At 48.0% G+C, this 22,860-nt stretch overlaps 7 protein-coding genes across 7 annotated transcripts; 4 read left to right on the top strand and 3 right to left on the bottom strand.

Annotated features, from left to right (window-relative positions):
• Positions 1–266: 266 nt before the first annotated feature.
• On the top strand, positions 267–2,304 carry BHQ10_007305 (uncharacterized protein; the record flags this gene model as incomplete). Its single annotated transcript, XM_040879987.1, has 2 exons — positions 267–914; positions 967–2,304. The coding sequence occupies 2 exons, from the start codon at positions 267–269 to the stop codon at positions 2,302–2,304; spliced, it is 1,986 nt and encodes a 661-aa protein (XP_040735809.1).
• A 757-nt stretch (positions 2,305–3,061) lies between these two features.
• BHQ10_007304 (uncharacterized protein) lies at positions 3,062–4,717 on the top strand (the record flags this gene model as incomplete). The annotated part of the gene is made up of 3 exons (XM_040879986.1): positions 3,062–3,190; positions 3,251–4,072; positions 4,142–4,717. 3 exons carry the CDS (start codon positions 3,062–3,064, stop codon positions 4,715–4,717), a joined length of 1,527 nt encoding a protein of 508 aa, XP_040735808.1.
• A 612-nt stretch (positions 4,718–5,329) lies between these two features.
• Positions 5,330–8,782, bottom strand: BHQ10_007303 (uncharacterized protein; the record flags this gene model as incomplete). The annotated part of the gene is made up of 6 exons (XM_040879985.1): positions 5,330–5,467; positions 5,518–5,796; positions 7,408–7,513; positions 7,569–7,921; positions 8,023–8,487; positions 8,543–8,782. The coding sequence occupies 6 exons, from the start codon at positions 8,780–8,782 to the stop codon at positions 5,330–5,332; spliced, it is 1,581 nt and encodes a 526-aa protein (XP_040735807.1).
• A 667-nt stretch (positions 8,783–9,449) lies between these two features.
• Positions 9,450–10,760, bottom strand: BHQ10_007302 (uncharacterized protein; the record flags this gene model as incomplete). The annotated part of the gene is made up of 2 exons (XM_040879984.1): positions 9,450–9,727; positions 9,782–10,760. The coding sequence occupies 2 exons, from the start codon at positions 10,758–10,760 to the stop codon at positions 9,450–9,452; spliced, it is 1,257 nt and encodes a 418-aa protein (XP_040735806.1).
• Positions 10,761–11,156: 396 nt separating this feature from the next.
• On the bottom strand, positions 11,157–12,600 carry BHQ10_007301 (uncharacterized protein; the record flags this gene model as incomplete). The annotated part of the gene is made up of 6 exons (XM_040879983.1): positions 11,157–11,470; positions 11,545–11,990; positions 12,048–12,171; positions 12,222–12,345; positions 12,402–12,411; positions 12,470–12,600. The coding sequence occupies 6 exons, from the start codon at positions 12,598–12,600 to the stop codon at positions 11,157–11,159; spliced, it is 1,149 nt and encodes a 382-aa protein (XP_040735805.1).
• A 486-nt stretch (positions 12,601–13,086) lies between these two features.
• BHQ10_007300 (uncharacterized protein) lies at positions 13,087–18,710 on the top strand (the record flags this gene model as incomplete). The annotated part of the gene is made up of 5 exons (XM_040879982.1): positions 13,087–13,415; positions 13,466–13,694; positions 13,881–13,955; positions 14,011–17,415; positions 17,463–18,710. The coding sequence occupies 5 exons, from the start codon at positions 13,087–13,089 to the stop codon at positions 18,708–18,710; spliced, it is 5,286 nt and encodes a 1,761-aa protein (XP_040735804.1).
• Positions 18,711–19,516: 806 nt separating this feature from the next.
• BHQ10_007299 (uncharacterized protein) lies at positions 19,517–21,319 on the top strand (the record flags this gene model as incomplete). The annotated part of the gene is made up of 1 exon (XM_040879979.1): positions 19,517–21,319. One exon carries the CDS (start codon positions 19,517–19,519, stop codon positions 21,317–21,319), a length of 1,803 nt encoding a protein of 600 aa, XP_040735803.1.
• Positions 21,320–22,860: the final 1,541 nt, after the last annotated feature.

Raw genomic sequence — 22,860 nt, 5'->3', positions numbered from 1 at the left:
ATTCCACTTCGGACCAAGCATGCACTCGCTGCCGTGAGCGCAAGATTCGTTGTGGCCGTGAGCTCCCACAATGCAATAATTGCGATCGAGACGATAGTGCGACCTGCGTTTATCAAAATCCCACTAAGAGAGTGAACCACCTAAAGTCGCTGTGAGTTCCGCTACTGCCCTTTGTATAATGAGAACAAGTTTGACTGGTGCCCAGATTTGACAGCGTCAACGGAGTCAAGGAGCGCCTGATTAATATAGAATCGCTTCTCAGTCGTATGACTGTTAGCATCCCACAGAACTTTGAACAGGACAATTCTTCCTCTTTGGGCGGAAGCTTTGATGAAAAGGATGATGAAGATGCTTCTCAGTACAGTGATGACTGTACTGACTCGCACGTCTTCCACAACCAGGTAGATATGACCGATTATTATCACGGACCAATGTCGTTGTTTTTCCTCTGCAAGCAATTTCGATCTTGTGCCCTCTCTGTATGTAATGCCGAACGTGGTGCTTCTCTGCAAGATATACTGCAGAATTTGTGTGAGAAAGCTGGTGTGCTTGAAATTTTCCCACCCTTTGGTGATCAGCCTGTTATCAACCTCCTGCCCAAGCAACTGGCCACCACCGTTATTGGGCATTTCTTCCAGCATGTTGATTGCGTGACCGACGTTTTCGTAAAGAATAATCTCCTTGCCCATGTTGAACGTATATATTCACAGTCGACGGAGCCTCGGGACGACGTATGGGTTATCTGCTTACAGGCCATTACTGTGCTCGTTTGGGGTATGGAAATCTCTGCTCAAACTGGGAACGGTCTATTTGGCGACTTTGCACGTTCATTCTTCCCTAGTCGGGCTGCGCTGGTCAGCCAACGTTTACTGTCCACACCCAGACTCATCAACGTTCAGACTTTGATAATCCTTGTATGTGCCGCCTCAATTTAATGTCACACTAGCCAGCTGACTGCTTGTCTAGAGTGTCGTAGCAGAACAATTCGATCCTCCTGGATGGGCCGAGTTTATCTTCACCCATGCTTGTGGACTTGCAAGAGCCATGGGACTCCACCAAACACAACTCTTTCCCCACAAAACCAGTGCATATGATACACTCGAGAGGGCAAAAGTCGTACAGTCATTGTACGTTCGGGACAAGAGCCTATGCACTACTCGGGGTTCTGTGTCCTGGATGCCGACTCACGACTGCAATATTGCTCCCCAACTAAGCTCCGTCGTAGAGCGCCAGGTGCCTTATTCAGAGAAACTCCATCTGGCAAAGATCCAGGATGATATTTATCGCTTGACGCATACTGCATCGTTTCGGACGAGTGGACGTAATAATTCACAAACTGCAAAGGCCTTGCGATCCATCGAGCACCAATTGGAACAGTATACTCGGAAATTTGGTATTTTCGACTGTCGGGCTTCTTCTTATAATTATAGTCGTGCTATGTTGACGTTGGAGTTCCTGGCAACCCGTATTCTTGCGCTACAGCACGGATCCGAGCAAAGACATGCCGAGCGACTACGCTCCGATGCAAGGACCAGCTGCCTCCTATTGCTGATAGCACATGGGGTTCAAGACCGTCAAGTCGTCGATACTTTCAATGCTCTGACTTGTCAGCGGGCCGCTCAGTCTGATCCGGGTGAGAATTTGTCCGCCATCGAAGCAAGTACAGTCTCTTTCGCCACTGTGCTCGACGCCTTCTCGTTGCCCGCATTCTTTATACTCCTCAAAGACTTTCTCCGGTGCTCAGAGAATGACAGCCGGTCTAGCGCCGATCTTGACTTGCTGCGGAGAGTGTCTGCTTGCTACATCATGAGCACAGAGCGTATGCAGTCCAACAGCTACCACCGCAAGGTTGCGTGGACCTTCGAGCAGCTGCTTTCAATAAGTGATCTGATCAAACCTCCCGAACAACATCAGCTGGCATCTGTTACTACAACATCATCCATATCTCAGGTGATGCTGTCCCACGATACGCAGACAGAGGATTTCTTCAGCATCGCCCCCCCACACCCCATCGGAGACGGTTCAAGTTTCTCTTGGGACATCAAGTCATCGGCCCCATCTTCATTAGGGCTATATACACCGTTTGGCTCAGCGAATTCGGTGGATATCTCTGAGACTGGTATATCGGATATGCTCAATCAGTTGAGACGCGGCGAACCCAGCGGCAGCCCGGAGTGGTCTATGTCATGGTCTGATGTCGCCCCGCAGTCTCCTAACACCAGGAAGCGTTTGCGGGCTCATGAGGATCCAGACATCGCCACCGAGAAGGGCGAGAAGGACGGGGGATTGTCCATGAAGTTTTAATAATCCCAAGCATGGAAATTTCTTTCGACCGATGTTGGCAAGAGTACGCCACTGGTTTGAGAATACAATCTGGACTACGTCGGATTGCGCTACCGCAAGAAGACCTTCAACCACTTGCGCCTTTGCTATATAAAATGTGCTGTAAAATTGATCAGGGATAAATTACTGACAAGCGAATGAATGTGATGAGCACAGCGCATATATCCATTTAGGGTTAACCAGACCTCGTTATAGGGAATTGCCAAGCAATCCCCTTACTAAACTAGCGCGCATGGCCTTGCCATATACTCTTGTAGGTAGCGCGATGTAGAGATGTTTTCTCTCTTTCAGTTAGATACACAATACAACACATTTACGCGTTCCCACTCGATTCCTTAATTACGAACATCGTAAGAAATGAGGAGAATGCTGTTTCAGCGCCGCATCTCCACTATGCAGCAGGTTGGTCCCCACAACCCGCGCGGCATTCCCGTACTATCTCTATCTTAGTATATTTTAGTGTACGGGAGATTAACCTGCATCGGGCTCTCGGCTTTACCATCTCAGCTCTATGATATACGACGTGATATTGTGGCGCCGCAGTGCGCCATTTACCCCTAGGGCTTCATAAGCTTACGGGAAGGTGGTTTGCGGTGGTAAGTTGACTTGTCCTATTTCACGGTTCCTGTACCTTCGTTATCTTCACTCCGAGTTTCATTTTGCTGGAAGTCTTTCGCTTTGCCTCTTGAGTATAAATGGAAAGTAGTACGCGACAAACATGCAGCATGATCACGAGCTCTCTGGAACGCTAACGCCAACACGACCGAAGGAAACCTCCCATTCTCACGAGCTGGCCGAGGCTGATTGTGAAGAGGGACCACCAGTTGAAAATGAAAACGAGCAGGAGGTATGTTCGGAAGATGAAAGCTTCCAGATGCCAGTAGCTGATCGTTTGTGTTCGTCCTAGATCGTGACCTGGGATGGAGCGGACGACGCTGCAAACCCTAAAAACTGGTCTTTTAAGCGGAAATGGGGCATCACTGTTCTAGTATCGCTGATCACATTCATGACGGGCATCTCTTCTGCTATCATCGCGCCGGCTAGCAATGTAATCGATGACGACTTCAAAATCCACAGTTCTTTTCAACAGCAACTCAATTTCTCCATCATCCAACTTGCATATGTTATCGGACCCCTAGCATTAGCTCCACTTTCTGAGATATACGGACGTTCGTTAATTCTTCAGCTCTCCAATGTATTCTTTTTGATCTTCAATTTGGTGAACGGTTTTGCGAATAGTGACGGCGAGTTCCTGGCCTTCCGCTTTCTTAGTGGCCTAGGCGCTTGTGCTCCGTTGACAATTGGTGGCGGTGTCCTCTCAGATCTATGGCGTCCAGAGGAGATTGGTATGGCCATAGGACTTTACACTTTAGCGCCTTTGCTTTCTCCTGCCCTCGGCCCCTTACTTGGAGCTTGGATTGTTGAGAAATCTACATGGAAGTGGTGCTTCTTTTCCATCACCATTTTCGGGGTGATTGTGCAAGTCCTCGTTTTCTTCACGTTGAAAGAGACCTATGGCCCACGAATCTTGCAGATGAAAGCCCAGAAGCTGCGTGAGGAGACCGGGAATGACCAATTGCGAACGACTTTCGAGCTTAACGATTTGCGCCTCGTCTCTATCATGCGAACTTCGCTTGTTCGCGTCATTGTTCTGCTTACCACTCAACCAATCATAATTTTCCTCTCCGTCTATTTTGCGATGGTCTATGGTATCATCTACCTTATGCTGGTGAGTACTTATTGAATATTTCATTCTCAGTATTTGATGAAAAGCTGATTTGGGCATTCTCTTCGATAGTCTAGCTTCCCATCATTGTGGACGGCTTACTATCACGAATCAGTTGGGGTTGGCGGTCTCCACTACGTTGCTATCATGTGCGGTTTAACCATCGGCGCACAGGGGGGCGGTCGTATCGTAGACTACCTATACAAAACCCTCAAATCTCGATCGCCTGATAAGACCGGTTCGCCCGAGTTTCGTGTGCCGCTTCTCTTCCTCTCCACCGCTGTAGTCGCAGTGGGGCTTTTCATGTATGGATGGTCTGCCGAGGCAAAGACTTTTTGGCTTTCCGCAGACATCGGTGCTGCTATCTTCTCTATAGGGGCAGCTATGACTTTCACTTCAATACAGACATACGTTATCGACTCTTATCCATTGTTTGCAGCGTCTGCGATAGGTGCAACAGCGGTGCTGAGAAGTTTGACTGGGTTTGGGTTCCCGCTCTTCGCCCCTACTTTGTATGACAAACTCGGTTATGGCTGGGGKAATAGCGTGCTCGGGTTCGCCGTCCTGGCCGTTGGCTATGCCGGGGCTCTGATTCTCTGGTTTTACGGTAGCCGGCTGAGGGATGCGAGTCCCTACGCGAGGGGATAAAAGGCTTCAGGAACTAGCAATGGAGTAATGCGCGTTGATTGCCCAAACTGTAAATTAAGACTCTATGAATCGATATGGATTCACTTATTTAGGAAGCTTGGCACTAGAATACTAAGACAGGGAGAGAAGAAGGAATGTAACAAACAGTCGATATGACCGAAGCCGCGTGTGATGGCACCTGTTGGCTAGGCTATCACACATCGTCATGTATCGTATGAGGCTAAAACGAAAGCCAAGTGGTATCGAAATGAGCGAAAGCTACAGCTAAAGTCTACAGTAGTCAAGCAGAGCATGAACTTGAGAATGCAGGAGCTTTCCTCGTCCAGGTCAGAAAATGGGGTACAGCGCTTCGCTCAGGCTGAGAAACCAACCTCCATATTCGATTGAGGGACTGATAATCTACATAATCTTGTTCATTATATTATATAGGTGGTAGCCGTAAGGAGGAGTGAATAAGCAGAAGGCGATGTCAAGGATAGGATTGCTTTCAGTATTTCGACTAATAAAATGCGAATATTTACCACTTTTGCATCATAAACATTGACTAAGAGCGATTTATCTTGCATGCCATTAGACAATAAGGAGCAAACGAGCTATTGAGACAATCAACACCTAGAATTTGACATAGCCTTTGTCCTTGACAAACGTTGCATGCCACGGGACATTCTCCGCACCGCTGGCCGCCAGCTGCGAAAAGAAATCGGCATGGGCCGGTCCGTTAACTGTTGGGCCTGCGAGCTTGCCATCTGCCTGGCGCTGGTCGGCATAAATGAACCTGAGAAAGTCAGAATGTCTGCTACACTTTGTGTGGATGGAACATAATTTGGAAAGAGAACTTGCCGGTAACCCTTTGCTGCATATGCCCCGTCAGCAACACCAAGCCAGTAGGCGGTTGCGGACTTCCCCATTCCAGCATTCAACAAAAGCGGTACAGGCACTATAGCGACATTTGTAATATTGCCTGTGTAGATGAACAGCTTCTTGTCCTCTGTGGGAAGAGATGCCCAGTGTTTGATAGCTTCTTGTGCAGCAATGTAGGGACTGACAACATTGACGTTCAAATCGTTGGTAACACGAGCCTGCAGAATAATAAAGTTAGCATTTTCTTACGACAGAAGGTTGGTTTTGGGAGAAAGAGTGTGCTTCCATGTGAGGAGGATATAAGTATGGAGGGCTGAAGGAATGGGGAATCAAGCTTGACTTGCACTTGGAATAGACAAGACCGAACTCTCATCAGGCGGGGGAGTGATAGACCCAGCATTGTATATGACTATGCTAGGGGGCGCGTTAAACTCTGTCTTGACTTTGTCGAAGATGGAAGCCAAGATGCTGGGGTCGGTATTGGCAAAATCGGCCTGGAGCGATAGATAGCCTTTCTCATTGATCGAATTTGTTCCTTTTCTTGAGACAAGGGCGACTTTGTATCCATCTGCTGCGAACTTTTCAGAAACAGCATCGCCGATGCGAGGCCCTGAGCCGAGAATGAGAACGCTACGGGTGGCCATGTTTTTCGAGGATGTCAAATAGCTTCGTGTATGAAGCAGCAGTTTTGCAGAGAATGATCGCATGAAATTAAAGTATAGATAAGTGCTGGGTGATATATCGTGAACGCAATCACAGAGGAAAGATGCTTTGCTTATATCAGTAATCGCTTCTGTAACTATGTAACTATATAAGCCGCGCGGGAGTGAGACCCACAMCCCGCGCGGGATTCTGGAATGCAGCCTTGCAGTGCTCATACAAAGAAACTGCCTGTAGCGTATGCAGCAGGATTCAGGGCGGGGCGTCTTGAATCAACATAGCCAAATCGAGTCTATGCTTTTTTGATTCTTCCATTGTGCCAATGTCGTTGCTCGGATTCCGGAGTCCGGCTCATACAGTAGGTTCTCGTCTGTTCAAAACCGTAAAGGCAGGATATCGTTTAGCCAACAACCTCCTGAAGTTCGGATCATATTTCCGGAACAGATATAGGACCAAAATTTCCTTATAGATCGTCGATTACTGAAGATAAAACGAACTGAAGAAGTTAGGTTCACATTGGAAATGTCAGTTTCCTGGATTTTGGAATTTTGTACGAACTAGAATGGGCTCCAAGAACTATTATTTGTAGGCAACCCAGTATTACCAACATATCTTAATAAAATTTGATCACATTTTCAAGTCGACGTGTTGATCATGTAACAATATGATTGACGACACTTTCAATTCTTTACCGGACGTACCATGAAGTACATGGAAGTACTGCAAATGTCTCTCTGTTTAGAGCCTTGACTACTGAGCTAAATGATGCAATGGCTTGTATTGCACATCTAGCTCGAACCACTGATACAAGAATATCGAACATGGAAAGTACGAAAGAAAAGGAAGAGCTTGCATTCTATCCTCGCTCAAGGCAAGTGACTTCCCAAAAACAGCACCGATGAGATTACTCCTACAGGCCAGCATCCGCATAGAGATGCACTTGCCGTCGTCCCAGGTGCCAATAAATCACTTCCTCAATTCTGCCTCAACGAAATCTCAATGATCGAGTCAGTACTATTACGGGGCGTCTGCACAATAATAAAGTCAGTATTGCCTAGTATGGAAGTCTCTGAAGTTGATGCATGAGTTGAGATATTATATTTGGAGCAAAAAATGCCCTCAGGGTAGTCATATGTCAAATTATGAGTCAATCGGATTAGAGTCCTTACGATAATGCGGGTCAGCTCGAGACGGGAATCTGCTGCACTAACGATTTCCCTCCACTCAGACTCACTTCGCTCCTGTGCATTCAGTAGCTGAACCATGTTAAGGTCCCTGATTCTAGTGAAGCATTAGCGAAGAATAGTTGACTGCGAAGTGGAAAAATTACCGCAGGTACCGCTCTGCGATACTAGACATCGGTCTATCCGATGGCGAAACAACAATTTCCACTAGCAGAATCTTGCTCTCAGGCTTCATGGCTGGTACAATCTGGCGAAGGATCTTGGCGCTGTTTTCGGCAGACCAGTCGTGGCAGATATGACGCAAAATGTAGACTTCGGCACCCACCACCGGTTGGCTATCAAAGAAGTTATGCGACACGAACTTCACTCGCCCGGCCAATTCGGGTGGCAATTGTGCGGCTCCCTGCTCAATGTTCTTTTTGTAATCTTCTACCACCATTTTCAGGTTCGGGTATGCTTGCGCGAGCTCTACACTCATGAAACCGGAGGAACCGCCAACCTACATGATATGTCAGGATTTCAGATTGAGAATGAAGAGCAAATCGAACTTGCGTCGACGACAACAGCCTCTCCGAGTTCTGCCCATGGATATCCCGTTACAACGTGTCTCTGACTTTGACTAGGATCCTTGCCAACACCCTCCATCGCACCAGCGAATCGAGCTTGCAACTCGGGACGTTGCTCGAGGAACTGGAATAAGGTCTCCTTTGTGTTGAAGGCAAGACCGAATGCGGTGTCCTCAGCAGCTGTGCTGTCTTGGTATTTCTCCAGTGCCTCGGCGAGTTTTGCGCTGGTAGGGAACATCTGCTCAACGAAGAACCCGAAGTAGTCCATCATGCTACTATTTCGCACAAGAAGGGCCGAGGCCGCGGTGTGAACAACATGATCAGGGATGTCTTCTCGCAGCATACGGTTAAAGGCTGCTTTACGCACAAGGGTTTTAACTTTCCTCTCAGACAAACCGACTTTTGCGCAGATTTCTGTATAGGTAGCACCGCCCTCCAGTGGAATCGCTTGAAGAATGTTGAAATGGTAGATGCATTGTTGGGCAGCATTGTCGAGGGACTAGGCACATGTATTCTTAGCAAGCCACGTTTTATCACTTGGCAAGTTTACTTACACCACCCCAGACCCGAGCCAGGACTTCTCGTGGACCAAGAAGCAAGTCATGAAGGGCGCTTGTGTCGTCTATAATCGCCAGCCGTGCCGCCTCAATCTCGAGCTCATCGGCAGTATCAGGGAACTCGTCGTCTGCATCCTGCTCGAAGGACGGCATTCTGGCGCCCTTGTTGACCAACCATTTCTCGACTATAGCCGAGTTGCTGGCAATTCTTTCACCGAGCTCTTTAATAGAAGACATCTTGGATATATGCAGGACTTCCTGTGGATTCGGCCATTGGAGTATGTACCTTTCGCAATACTATATGTATCTCATACATTAGACTATAGCCTTGCATTTCGGTTTTGGCCGGGTCTCGGCCGTCCGTATTTGGCTGATCCTTCGCTTCGGCCGGCCGGCCAGTGTAGCTACATTCAGAGCGGCTATTTTTGGACATTTTGAGCTTCTATTCGAAATTCTGGATGAATCTATTGTTAATGACCTAGGTCCATGCCCGTATTCCCGATCCCAAGCCGGCCGGATCCAAAGCTGACTTTGAAGCCGTCATATCCGTCAAGACAAGTAATAATGCGCGCTCTAAGCGTTAGTTTAGGCCTTCTTCGCTCTGTATGGTTTACTTATAGATGACTGGCAAATAACATGGTGAAGATTATATCCAAACGTCTGTATCGTCTTACCGCAGTAATCTGTCATCCCGAAATAAATTAGAATCCATGCTAATTGCTGTATCCTTACCCTACCAGAACTATGTGTGAAGTGTTATCCAGCCTTGGAATATGTAGAACTATCATATTGAGAATGAAAAGGATTGTAGCAATTTACTTATGTCCATTGGCTGCTAGTCTTATCCGAGACAAGAAGTAATATTTTATCCGGATTTATCCCAGAAGCGATGCCTAAAGAGTATTTACGCTACAACACTCAGATCTGATGATACCACAGTCTTCAGCGGTACCGGTATCGCCTCCCTGCCGAATGTAACAAACTTAGTTTCTTCGCCGTAGGCCTCGAGTACCGCGTTGGACGCCTTGATCGCCGACTTGCCCCGTACAATCATGTCTCCGTTGAACGCTGACACGAGACCCCTCAGCGTTTCGCCTGACGCCTGCATGTTCCGGGCGCTCGTGAGGACTTCAGCGAGCTTGAACGCGTCGACGAAGGCCGTGTTTGCGGCTAGAGCACGGACTTTTATTCATATCATCAGTATGTTGTTTAACAAATTCGGGGGGAAAGACTTACATGGAGCCATCGAGTGCGCCGCATCGCCAATCACCAACACTCTTCCAGCTGGCAGCTGTTCAAGCTCTAACTCTACACCCTGAAGCTGGAAGCCGGGGGCGTTGTATCCCTCTGTAGGGATCTTATCCACGAGGGAGCGGAGATTCTTCGGGAAATGACTGATTTTCTCGCGTGCAAAGGCCGCCAACTGTTCCTTTGACGCCGACTCAAACCAACGCTTCTCGTCGTGCCCCTTAGGAGCCTGAAGGTCCACCCAAAGGAGGATATAGTAGTAGTATCCAGTCTTACCATCGGGGCTCACTCGGTTGAGAGCACCGAAAATGACGGCCTGCTGGTCAGGAGGGAGCCTAGAGTCCATGACTATGTAGTTTGAATGAGAGAGCGTGAGCTGCTGTAAAAAGTCATCGCCACTGAGCGATATCTCGCCGAAAATTGAGCCGGCCGGTAATGGTTTCATCACGTCCTGGCCTTGGAGGAGATGCCTACGCACCACACTGCGTGTACCTTCGGCGCCGACCAGGAAGTCGCCTGTCGCCGAAGTACCGTCCTCAAAATATGCCGTGACTTTGTCACCGTGCTCCTCCACGCGGAGCAGACACTTGTTGAACTCTACGTTAATATTCTGCATCAGCCAGTCGCGCAGCCTTCGGCGGTTCGCTCGGACGGCCTTCAGAGTGTCATCGACGACGACTCCGGCCCGGAAGTCAGGGCGGTTAATGTCATAGAAACAAAACTGTGGTGGGAGATCCAGGGGAAGCAGAACGCTCGTCTGCTCCACAGGGCCCAATTCCGACGGCATCCTAGTTTTCATCAAGTCATAAGCTTCTCCGAACAAAGAGAGTGCCCAACCTTGGCCGCGAGAGTCGTTGCTCGGATCTCGCTCAAAAACCGAGAAGGAAATGCCGTTTTTCTTTAATTGTTGTGCGAGTGTGAGACCGCTCATGCCAGCACCAATGATAAGCACGTGAGGGGATGACATTTTGGGCGATGTTATGTTATGCGTTAATGGAAAATTGAAGTTTTAACAGTATTCTTGCGAGTCAGCGCTTGCGTCGATATTAGTATATATTCATATATTCGTCCTAATATTGAACTTTTTCAAAATCCGGTCCCCGGGGTCCGAGGGGATTATTTTTACACTTGTAACACGGAAAGACTTTCAGTACGTCCGCAGTATCCCTACGGAACATTGAAGTGACATGGGTATGCTTTGTTAAATCAAAGCTTGTCCAGTAAGGTCAGCACACACGTTTACAACCAAATCCTACCATAGGGTAGTCTTGACCTAAGCGATTTCAAAGACATTTAGTTTATGGCAGGKATCGGACGCATAATTGTGCTGATTATGAAAAGTGAAATTGGATTTCTAATCGACTTATGCTACTGTCGCAGAAATTATACCATGGAAGAGCTCGTGGTCGTATACATTGGCATCCTTAATCACCAAGCCGACCTCCACAAGCAGATCCTTCCACTGCTGCCCGGTCCTCTCCAGGCTACCACATGCACCTAGCATGACCAAGTCCAGCGCAGTGGCATACGCCGGAACCTGTGTTTCTGGAAGGATCATGTCATTTATAAGCAGTACAGACTGTGGTGTCATGGCCAATTTGATTTGGTGCAAGATGGTCTTTGCTTTCTCATCGCTCCAGTTGTGCAGAATCCAGCCCAGATGATAGAACTTGGCACCTATGAAATTACCACAATGAGCGTGCAGGTTCAAAAATTAGATTCTGAGGCTTTTAAGTGTAATTCACACTCACCTTTAATTGGCTGCGGCTGGAAAAAATCGTGTCCTAGTTTCTCGACTCCTGGCGTTGGCAAAGAATGAGCCAAAGTGCCAGGTAAATCTTCCAACACGATGCGGCCTGGGATTTCAGGGAATGTCTTTTTGAATAGTGCGCAATAATGTCCTACATTGCCACCAATATCCACGAAAAGAGCCTCTTCGGGGTTTGGGTTCCAGCCCTGTGTATGCTTTTCAAATGGGTACGCCTCTAGCCAGCGACCTCGCACGCCTTGCTCCAGACCCATGTATTTTATAAGAGCCTGCAGATTCTCGGGGTGCTGAGAAAAATATGTATAGGTATCGAGGTCGGTATTGTATGCGGATTGGAAGATAGTGGCCTTGCCATCTGTAACGTCTTGGTATTTGTTCTTCCGCAAGAACGCTGGCATTTCCTGGAAGAGGGGTACGCAGTTCTCGAAGCTGTATATGTTCAGTTACAACGCGCTTACGCAAAATTTATTCAAAGGAGGCACATACAAATGTGTCACGATCGTAATAGCCTCAGGCGTCGCAAGGTGGTGACATTTGCTGTTTGCTTCGAACCTATCGGCCGCGGTCTGGCGGATCAAACCAACAGAAGCCATGTATCTCAGTAGACGGTCTGATAACGAGATTAGCCAAGTTTTGGGAGTCTTGGGGATCAAAACGCACAAAGAGTCAGAGGGTGGGCGCCTGTCAAAGCCTGTAGCTCTTTGACAGTCAGAGGACCCTGGGTATCCAATGTCTGGAAAATCTTCAGGTCATGACCGATTCGAGCTGCTGCGGTCTGCAAAGGCTATAAGACGAACACAGTTAGTGGAAGCGTGCGCCTGTATAATTGATTAGACCTACATAGAGAGATCTTTCCGAAGTCAGCAGAGTGCTCCTTTTCAATTTGAAGTGCAATTTTCTAAACTTACAAGCGGATTGCCGTCTCTTTGGGTGTCTCGGCAGAGGCAATAGTTTCGTGTAACTCGCGTTGGAAGAGTTTTCGCGAAATCTCATCATCGGAGGTCAAACGTTTCTTAACTTCTGCCAAAAGATCTGCCATCGTGTTAAATTTTGCAGTCGAGATGCTGGTGCAAATAGCACGGCTAGAGTTAGAGATCGACCGGAAGTATGTTTCGAGTTAAGTAGTTAGCATTAGTATCTTACTAGAAGTATGCCTCTGAAAAAGCAGGGTGCCAAATTCGAGACCTTACATTCCTTCAAAGCTGATATCCGGAATAGCCCTAATAAGCTTGAAGTCCAATATAATACAGCTCCGGGGTTCGGCCGTCATGGACTAACCACCACGGTAGCGGGCTTATGGCCGCCAGAAAACAAAAGCGCGGCATTCGGCTGTCACTGATAAACGGCAAGTCCAGCCTGGATTCGGATTCCGGATCCCTTTCATTTTGACTAAATCACTTAAGATAGGCGGGTAAGTTGATACGTTAGTCAATATGCTCCTTGGCCGACTCATTTCCTGGGAGAAGTCCTTTATTTATACTAAATCGCCGTCGATACTTCGCATTGCAAAGAGCCTATTCGAAGTATGAGAACCATGACGCGTGCGAAGATCATATATTTGTCTGGCGAAATCCCTCAAGGGGACCCTGAAGGGGACCAGCGTGCATTGTTCAGAAAATTGCATCTACTGAGCAAAGAGAGAAGTCACCCTATCCTTGCTTCGACTCTCGAGGCGATAACGATTGCTGTGAAACAAGAATGCCGGCGGCTGGACAGGCCTCAAAGGGAGTTGGTCCCTGTGTTTGAAAGTATTTTAGACCTGACCGATGGAGTTATTGAGCTCAGGAAGACGCCGTTGGGAGGAGCTATTGAGCGAGTTCTCGTTCTCGTCTTCCAGTTAGGTATCTTCATTGCGTAAGTCAAGATACAAAGCAAAGACTTCGAGCGCTGACCCATCAATCAAGCTACCATGAAACTTATCCTCTTGAATATGACTTTCGATCGGAAAATGCCGTGCTTATCGGACGGGGTCCTGGTTTGCTCTCCGGGGCGGCCATTGCACTCTCTCCATCTCCGCTGTTGCTTCCAGCCATGGCCGCCGAAATTACAAAAGTCACTTTCAGATTTGGACTTATTGTAGATCAAGTTTGTCGGTCACTTGAGGTGTCGCCTAACGAGATCAATGCTGAAGGTGTAAGCAATCCTTCGGAGTAAAAATTTCTAGCCGAAGGTGATTCATAAATAAGACACTGTGGTATGAGGAAATATAGGGGTTTCAGGAGAATTTTACTCTAGAAGCAACTCTAAGACAGTATCTTATATACGTTTCAACCCAGAGGCTTCTAAATAGGAAATTGCTTACTAACCTTTATCTCGCAGGCTTGGGTGTACTGCTCCTACGGAGCTTCATTAATCGAGTCTGAGCAAGCAGTTGCAGATTTCAATGCGAAAAAGGTAAGCTCTTAGCAAACTGCGGACTCAACGGCCACTAATCAACAAATCATCTCAGGCATACCCTGAGGCTAGCATGGCGACGGTTTTCAACGCCGACGATAAATCCGTGAGCATTGGCGGCCCACCGTCAACTCTCAGATCTCTTTTTTTAGAGTCAGAATTCTTCAAGCACACGAAAAACGTTCCAATGAAGAAGGTTCAAGGTATGTGGCATACTAATAAAGCTTATGGCCCAGAGCATGTCAAGCAGATTGTCGAAGGTATTACACCAAGCGGTCAATTGTGCTTCCCTATCTTCTCGCCTGTAACCGGTCGACCCTTTAAGGCGACTGATGGCACATCACTGCTCACAGAGATGATGACGGAAATCCTGACACAAACTATCCGGTGGGACCAGACCATTGATGGCGTGTCTGCACATTTAAAACAACTTTCACCGAATGAAGCACAGCTGTGGAGTTTACAGCCTTCGCATTATATGTCGAAGGTCCTCGAACGATGGAGCACTGAGCTTCCTGCCACAACTCTCTCACACCAGATGATGATGCCTGCCGTGATGGGCCTGAATCTAGAGCAAAGCCCACCACGAGATGCAAAGACGGCCAAAATCGCCGTCGTTGGCATGGCATGCCGATTTCCAGGCGGCGCAGACGATCCTGAGAAGTTTTGGGAGCTGTTGGCACAAGGTCGGGACGTCCATACGCCTGTACCAGCTGACCGCTTCGATATCGCAAGTCATGTGGATCCCACAGGAGAGAAGTCTAACACGTCTAAAACACCCTACGGTTGTTTTGTAGACAATCCAGGACTTTTCGATGCTCTTTTCTTCGGTATGTCTCCACGTGAAGCTGAGCAGACTGATCCTATGCAGAGATTGGCTCTAGTCACAGCCTGCGAGGCTCTAGAAAATGCGGGATATGTTCATAGCAGAGGTGCTATTCACCAGCGTCGCGTTGGCACATTCTACGGATGTGCTAGCGACGATTACCGTGAGGTCAACTCTGGTCAGGATATTGGAACTTATTTCATTCCTGGCGGATGTAGAGCTTTTGGTCCTGGCCGTATCAATTATTTCCTTAAGTTCTGGGGGCCAAGCTACAGCATTGATACAGCTTGTTCGTCCAGTTTGGCAGCCATTCAAGCTGCCTGCTCTTCGCTCTGGAGCGGTGACATTGATATGGCCATCACAGGTGGTATGAACATTATCACCAACTCGGACGTCTACGCTGGCTTGAGCAAGGGTCATTTCTTATCATCCACTGGAGGCTGCAAAACGTGGGATGAGGGAGCAGATGGCTACTGTCGCGCAGATGGAGTTGGCAGTGTCGTTCTCAAGCGACTCGAAGACGCCGAAGCTGACAATGATAACATTCTCGCTGTCGTTCTTGCTGCAGGCACCGATCATTCGGCTGAGGCTGTATCCATAACTCACCCCCACGACTTGGCACAGGCCCATCTTTATAACCAGTTGGTCAAACGAGCTGGTATTGATCCATTGTCTGTAGGATATGTCGAGTTGCACGGAACAGGCACTATGGCCGGGGACCCAACCGAAATGAGGTCAGTCACCAGTGTCTTTGCGAACGGGCAACCCAGAGCCACAAGCCTACATATTGGATCCGTAAAATCCAACATCGGGCACGGTGAGGCCGCCGCTGGTATCATGTCATTTATTAAGACCATGCTGGTTTTCCAGAAAAGCATTATCCCTCCACATGTTGGTATAAAGACTGGGCTAAATCCGGCGTTGCCCGAGAATTTGGATAAGAAGGGTGTTTTTATTCCGTTCACAGCCACGCCGTGGAAACAGAGCAGCGATCTGAAAAGGTTGGCCATGGTGAACAACTTTGGAGCAGCAGGAGGAAATACAGCAATTATACTGGAAGAAGCGACGCCGCGTCCAAGACTTGGCAACGACACGCGACTTACACATCCTATCACCGTGTCGGCAAAGACGCCATTCTCTCTTCAGGAGAACCTCAGACGCCTTATAGCATTTATTGAAATGCGGCCAGATGTCTCCATTGCTGACCTCTCGTACACGTTGACTGCAAGAAAGAACCACTACAATTATCGGGTGTCGGTACTTGCATCTTCCCTCACTGAGGCCGCTAAACTTCTTCGTCCGCATATCGAAACCGCGCTAGACCAGCTACCTACTTCATCCAAACAAGCACCAGTTGCTTTCGCGTTTACTGGCCAAGGGACATTCTACATCGGTATTGGCTCACAACTGTACCGCGACTCCAGCTCGTTCCGAGAGAAACTGGACCAACTCGACGGTATTGCACAACGGCAGAGGTTCCCTTCCTTCTTGCCTATCATCAAGAGCACCTGTAATGTTGAAGACGTACCCATTGTTTCTATGCATCTCGCTATCGTGTGCGTGGAGATCGCTCTAACACGAATCTGGGCCTTATTTGGCGTCAAGCCTAGCGTCGTTATAGGCCACAGTCTAGGGGAGTATGCTGCATTCAATGCAGCAGGTGTCTTGTCCGATAGTGACACCATTTTCCTCGTTGGAACGCGTGCGGCGTTGCTGGAGTCAAAATGTATGCCTGCTACGCACGGCATGCTGTCCGTTCGAGCCTCCCGCGAAAAAATCTTAAAAGCTGTCGATGGCATTCCCTTTGAAGTGGCTTGCATCAATGGTCCCGAGGAAACAGTACTTGGAGCCACAGTGGCAGACCTTGATGCTCTTTCTACAGTTCTCAGGGAAGCGGGCTATAGGTCCGTAAGGCTTAATGTGCCCCATGCATACCACACAAGCCAGATGGAAGCTGTGACGAATGATTTTGTCAAATTGACACAGGCGGTTGTGTACAAGCCGCCCAGAATACCCGTCATTTTACCCCTCTACTCCAAAGTCCTTACTTCTGATATTGATGTAACATACTTGGCTAAGGCGACTCGAGGGACAGTCGACTATGCTGGTGGACTCAACGCGGCTTGGAGATCCGGCGTTCTTTCGAAAACCAGCCTTTGGATAGAGATCGGCCATCATCCTTGCTGCGTCAGCTTTATCACAAAGACTTTGTCAGATACACGATTGACATGTCCAACATTGCACCGAGATGAAGACAACTGGACCACGCTCGGCAAGGCGCTCACCGTGTTGTACAATGCTGGCCTAACCATAGATTGGACAGAGTACCACTTACCCTTTGAGAAGGCTCTACGACTGGTCGATACCCCAACATACGCGTGGAACAATAAAAATTATTGGATTCAATACCGTGGAGATTGGAATCTGACCAAGGGCAAGGCGTCGTCTCATCCCACCTTCACCAAGGCCGCGACTCAGATCAGCGCCTTCCGCACTACAAGCATCCACGAAATTCGTTCGGAAAACTACACTGAATCCTTAGCCCAGCTCGTGACTGAGTCAGACATTACCGACCCAGCGCTCAAAGACGTTATCGACGGCCATGCCATGAACAACTACGGAGTTGCTTCTTCGGTAAGTTTTATATTCTTAGCTAGGACACCTCTTTCTAACATCAATAGTTCCTGCATGCAGATATGGCGTTCACTGTCGCGAAACGTATTCTTAACAAAGGGCTTCCGAATTCAGCTAACATTGGCATCAACATTGCCGACTTCGAGTATCATGAACCTGTAGTCAAGCACCGCAACCCAACTGAAGCTCAGCCGATTGTTGTGAGTGCTGAAGCCGATTTAGAAAAAGGGCTGTCCCATATCAAATGGTATAATCCCGCTAAAGACCTCTGGTATTGCCATGCCTCCATCTTCTACGAAGATCCCTCATCTTGGTTGTCAACGTGGTCCCGTTCAACAGGCCTTGTGACGAGTCGTATCGCGGCCTTGAATGATATGGCCGCCAGCGGCGGTGCCGATAAATTGACGACCAATCTTGCATACAGCCTCTTCGGGAAATTAGTCCACTATTCGGACATTTATCGAACAATGAAATCTGTGATTCTCAACAAAGATGAAGCCGTGGCCGAAGTGGAGTTCCCTGCCGATACTGGTGGCTCGTGGACAGTGCCTCCCCATTTCATCGACGGATGCGTGTCCCTGTCCGGTTTCATTCTGAATGGAGGGACCCATTTCGATAACGACAAATACTTTTACATCACTCCGTCTTGGAAATCCATGCGGTTTGCGAAACCGCTCGTGCCTGGCGGGCGATACCTATCCTACGTGCGAATGATCCCTGCTGACAACAACCATGACTTTGTTGGCGACGTGTACATCCTTCATGGCGACGAGATTGTCGGTGTTGTCGAGGCGATTGTGTTCACGCGATGGCCCCGCATCATGCTAGATCGCTTTTTCCGCCCTCCAGTTATCAAGGGTGCTTCTCAGGCTCCGGACGCATCTCATGCTGCCCTCCCTCTGGCTTCCTTAGGCTCAACTGTAATTCCATCCAAGATGCAGTCGGTTCAATCATCACCCGTTCCGCCATCGCTTTCTCTGGGCGACTCTAAAACCGCTTCCGGTCTGTTGACCCCCCAATCCCCGGCACGGAGCGTCCAAGCACAAGACAGTAAGGATGAGTCAATCGTAGCGGCGCCGGATTCGGTTGTCCGTGCATTCAAAATCATAGCTGAGGAGTTGGCCGTCGACGTTCGGATGCTAACCGATGATGCAAACATTTCCGATTTCGGGCTGGATTCACTTATGTCTCTCGTTCTATCTCAAAGACTGCGTGAGGAGCTCAAAACCGAAATTAGGGACGCCTTCTTTTTGGAAGTATCGACTTTTGGGGATTTGAAAACCTTGCTGGCGTAGTTGTACAGTTTTAGGGTTATTGAGCTTTTGGGTCTGTGGTGATATCAGGGGTAGAGGTGGTATTTTCCCCTTTTTATAAATTAGAATTAAATAGTGCAATATTAGATTCTTGTAAGGCAGAGAGCTACGGATATAAGGATAGCTCTGCAAAGTCATCACAGATGTAGAGATAGGATGGGTTGAGTGTTCGATACTCGAATCCCAAACCTTTGATAATTACGCTGGGTTGGATAGAGTTTATCCACTTGGCCCCGATAAATTTATTCAAGTAATTGCATCACGCTGCCTACAGCAGTTGTTGCTTGTCTGGTGTCAGAGCTCCGACTTATGGGAACCTGAATGGGAATGAGCTTCAATTTTACGTATCTAGTCTAAGACTATCCCTAATGTCTCTGAAATTAACCGGCTCTGGTCCACGATTTCACGGAATCGATTCGCGCGAGGGAGGGATTTTTTTTGATACGGAAGGGCGGGGTGTGGTTGTCTCCGTACCTCAGACCATCCCTCGGTTTTAAAGAGCCTGCAATAAATGTTAGTAAATTGTATGCTTCTTAATAAAATCTCCTTTGCGCCCTAGCGAAGTTGGTACTAGTGCGGCAATAGATTCTGCTGATTGCGCGATGGTACAGCCTAAGACGGGAAAAGACATCTAAAAGATCTCGAAATCCAGATTTAAACACATCACATCCTTCAATATTGGGTCACACCGAAAACTACCGTGTTGCATCAGAACCACGCATAATCTAACACCGCTCTTACCTTCCAATTATCACCACGGCCGCATTGCGAGCTACTCCACCTTCGGAATGAAGAGTTATGACGGCTGCTGGACATGCCGGCTGAGGAAGAAGCGGTGCGATGAGACACGGCCAGTGTGCAGAAACTGCTCCGCGCTGCATATTACCTGCCACTTCGGCGAAGAGAAGCCGTCTTGGATGGACAACGGGATTGGACAGAAAGAAAAAGCCGAAGAGATCAAGCGCGAGGTTAAGAGTGCTGCCGCGCGACGTCGCGGGACCTTGCCCATGGATGTCGTTGCCAACAATGACGATGAGTCGATTACGGGCGGGCTCAGGCGATGCAGTGCGTCGACAGAGTGCCCGCCATTTTCCGCTGAGTCGAATTCGAATCTAGGCTCTAGTCCTGGTTGGATCCCCTCTGCGCATACGCTACCCATCACAAGACCGAGTAATGGCCACCCAGACTCCTGGAATAAGCTGAATAGGCTGATTATAAGCAATACATCTGGTATGGAACCGGAGGACTCAGAACTAGACCGCCGCTTCATGATGTTCTACCTTGACCACTTCTTCCCGTTTCTATTCCCTTTTTACCAACCCCCACTACTGGAGGGTGGGCGTACGTGGGTTATGGAACTTATTGCTAGCGATCAGGCTATGTGGCACACAACACTTTGCCTTAGCACATATTTTGTTTCCGTCGCCCTGGATGGCGCTGTTTCAGGACCTAACGTATGCAAGTCACTCGCTTGGGAAAGGCTTCTGAAGCAGATGGGTATAACCTTTATGATGCTCCAGCGCAGCCTCCAGGAAGTTACTTTAAGCGGTACGCAGGATCTAATAGTCAAGACCTCTCGAATTATGGGAAGCATTATTCAACTACAACGGTTCGAGATCTCGATCGGGAACTTCGAGAATTGTCAAAAGCACCTTGATGCGGCCATTACACTATTCAGACAGATCTTCAAGGCTGCGGAAAATGTAATCGACCGGGGCGAGCTGGCTACTTTCCACGATGTCTTGAGTCATATGGGACGGCCGCTCTGGTCTATAACATCTCAACAGTGCGGGGCGTGGAACTCCAATCAAGCCGCTTTCCGATTTTACTCTGCGCTTCTCATCTTAGACGACATTATCGCCAGTACATGCATAGAGGAAGCACCTAGGTTGCGCCAGTATCACACTCAACTCCTAACTAAATGCAGCAGCTCCGACGAGAGATTTCGTCTGAACCTCGAGGACTTTATCGGCTGCGAGAACTGGGTTATATTGCAGATCAGCGAGATATCTGCGCTCGATGCGTGGAAGAAGTCAATAAAAAGAGCCGGGAAGCTCGACATGATGGAGCTGGTGGCGCGAGCGACGCCAATCAAGCAGGCACTGCTCACTAACCTCGCACGTCTCGACACCTCGGTCAATATGCCAAAGACTAACTGGCTCGGCTTGTTCGTCCTCTACAATTACCAGTTACCACCTGTGCCGGGTGGCTGCACTGCATTCACCACCCGTGTCTGGGCGCATGCCGCATTGCTCTATCTCTCAGTTGTAGTCTCTGGGTGGCAGCCCAAGAGTACTGCGATCCGGGAGAACGTGTTACGGACACTGGCGCTGCTGGAGCAAATGCCGGCACCTGAGTTGCTGCGGACCCTAATTTGGCCCTTCTGCATAGTCGGCTGCCTGGCTGAGCCCGAAGAGGAATGCCGCTTTCGGGCAATGGTAGAGGCGCTGGTCCCGCATCAACTCTTTGGAGCCGCGCGGAAGGCACTGGAGATTATGGAGAACGCCTGGAAATGCAGAGGCGAGCTAGCCATCGATACAGACTTTGGGATGTGCGTCTGCAGCTTGGGGTATCTATCCGTATTGGTCTGAATGCTTGAGCACCGGCGCCAGCCGTGATCTCGCGCACGACAGCACTCAACCCTGTGATACTAAGTTGAAGTAAATCTTTAGTAACGAGGCAGACATTTAGAAACTAACGTCGCCATTCGTCAGTCCAGAGAGCACATGCGAATGCCTATGTCCGCGCTTGAGAATCAATGACATGCTGGATCTCACACACAGCAACTATAGCACCATGTCTTCCACACAGTTCGTCCTCGCCTCGGTTCTGGTCTTGAGTTGTTGCCGCCGTCGCCAAGCGATTTGCGAACACAGGATATTCGTAGGTTGTCTTGATATGTTTTTTGTTTTCATGGAGATCTATACTCTCTCTTAAAGCAAGCGTCTTCCAGTAATTTTTCATTCAACAATTGATTGCTTAACAGTGCTCCTATTTCTTTGTAGACATAAACCCTTGGAAGCATCTCTATGTTTTGGTTGTCTATCCAGAATAGGTTACTCCATCTCTTATGGTTCTAAGTAACTGTAAGCATGGTTATTATAAGTTTAACTCTCTCCTGAAGTTTATAAACCCCTGTAAACTTTGTAAGCAGCAAAGGAATCAGACACCTAACTAATTATCTTACCGCAGTCATAAACATTACCTAGACTAAATGGAACGATCAGCATTTGGGCCTGATGTATTTCTATAGAGTCGTATATCTTACCAACTGTGCCAAAGGCAATAAAGGTTTTCCGTGTAAGTTGTCTTGCGCCTACTTCATCCATGGTAATGTTGGCATGAAGATCCAGACCTGGATTTCTTAAGGAAAATCTGTGTTGCATATCAGAAAAGTGCATTAGACGACTGAGATTCTCTGCTTAAATAATGTTGCTTGCTAACAGCTATCAGCAGGATTGACTAATAGAGAACGAGACCACATTACCTTTAGACAATGGCATCTTCTAGGCCCTCTGTATACTCTTGTCAGCGTAAAGATCTCTAGCTCTTAAGAGTATTAGCCGGAGCTGCTTAAGGTATAATTTTAGATGTCGTGCTGGGAGTTGATGGAAAATATCTCATAATTTTTCACGCATGTCTTCCCACTTGCTTTCTTCCAAGCCTTAGAAACACACATCAACCTTGATTCTCATATTAACCATTCTACATGCCTGATCTATATCGTTAATTACCATTACCGTCCCCTCTCCTATAGGCTAGCTATTAAAGATTTCCGCTAATTATCTAGAGAAAGCTCATACTTTGAAGCCTAATAATCAAGATCATCCAGCTAGTAGCATAAGCACATTAAGTATATCGAAAAGTTCGATTATTTGTCTCGAAACTCGCTGGACCTCTCTGACTCCTCGGATCCTTTAAAACCTCTACCGCCTGATGTTACGGGATATTTTCACAATAATCGTCAGTACAATTCACAACAATACACTCCACCCTCACATCAAGACACTGAAATGACAGAGTAGAATCTTATGACTCACATAGTTATATATATCTAGGTACACATATGTATGTGTGTGTGTGTGTGTGTGTGTGTGTGTGTGTGTGTGTGTGTGTGTGTGTGTGTGTGTGT

This window comes from Talaromyces amestolkiae (assembly GCF_001896365.1).
Source record: "Talaromyces amestolkiae strain CIB chromosome Unknown scaffold15.1, whole genome shotgun sequence".
In the NCBI taxonomy this organism is placed as follows: Eukaryota; Fungi; Ascomycota; class Eurotiomycetes; order Eurotiales; family Trichocomaceae; genus Talaromyces; species Talaromyces amestolkiae.
The sequence above is the reverse complement of the archived record's forward strand: the minus strand, read 5'-3'. Positions and strand labels throughout refer to the sequence as shown.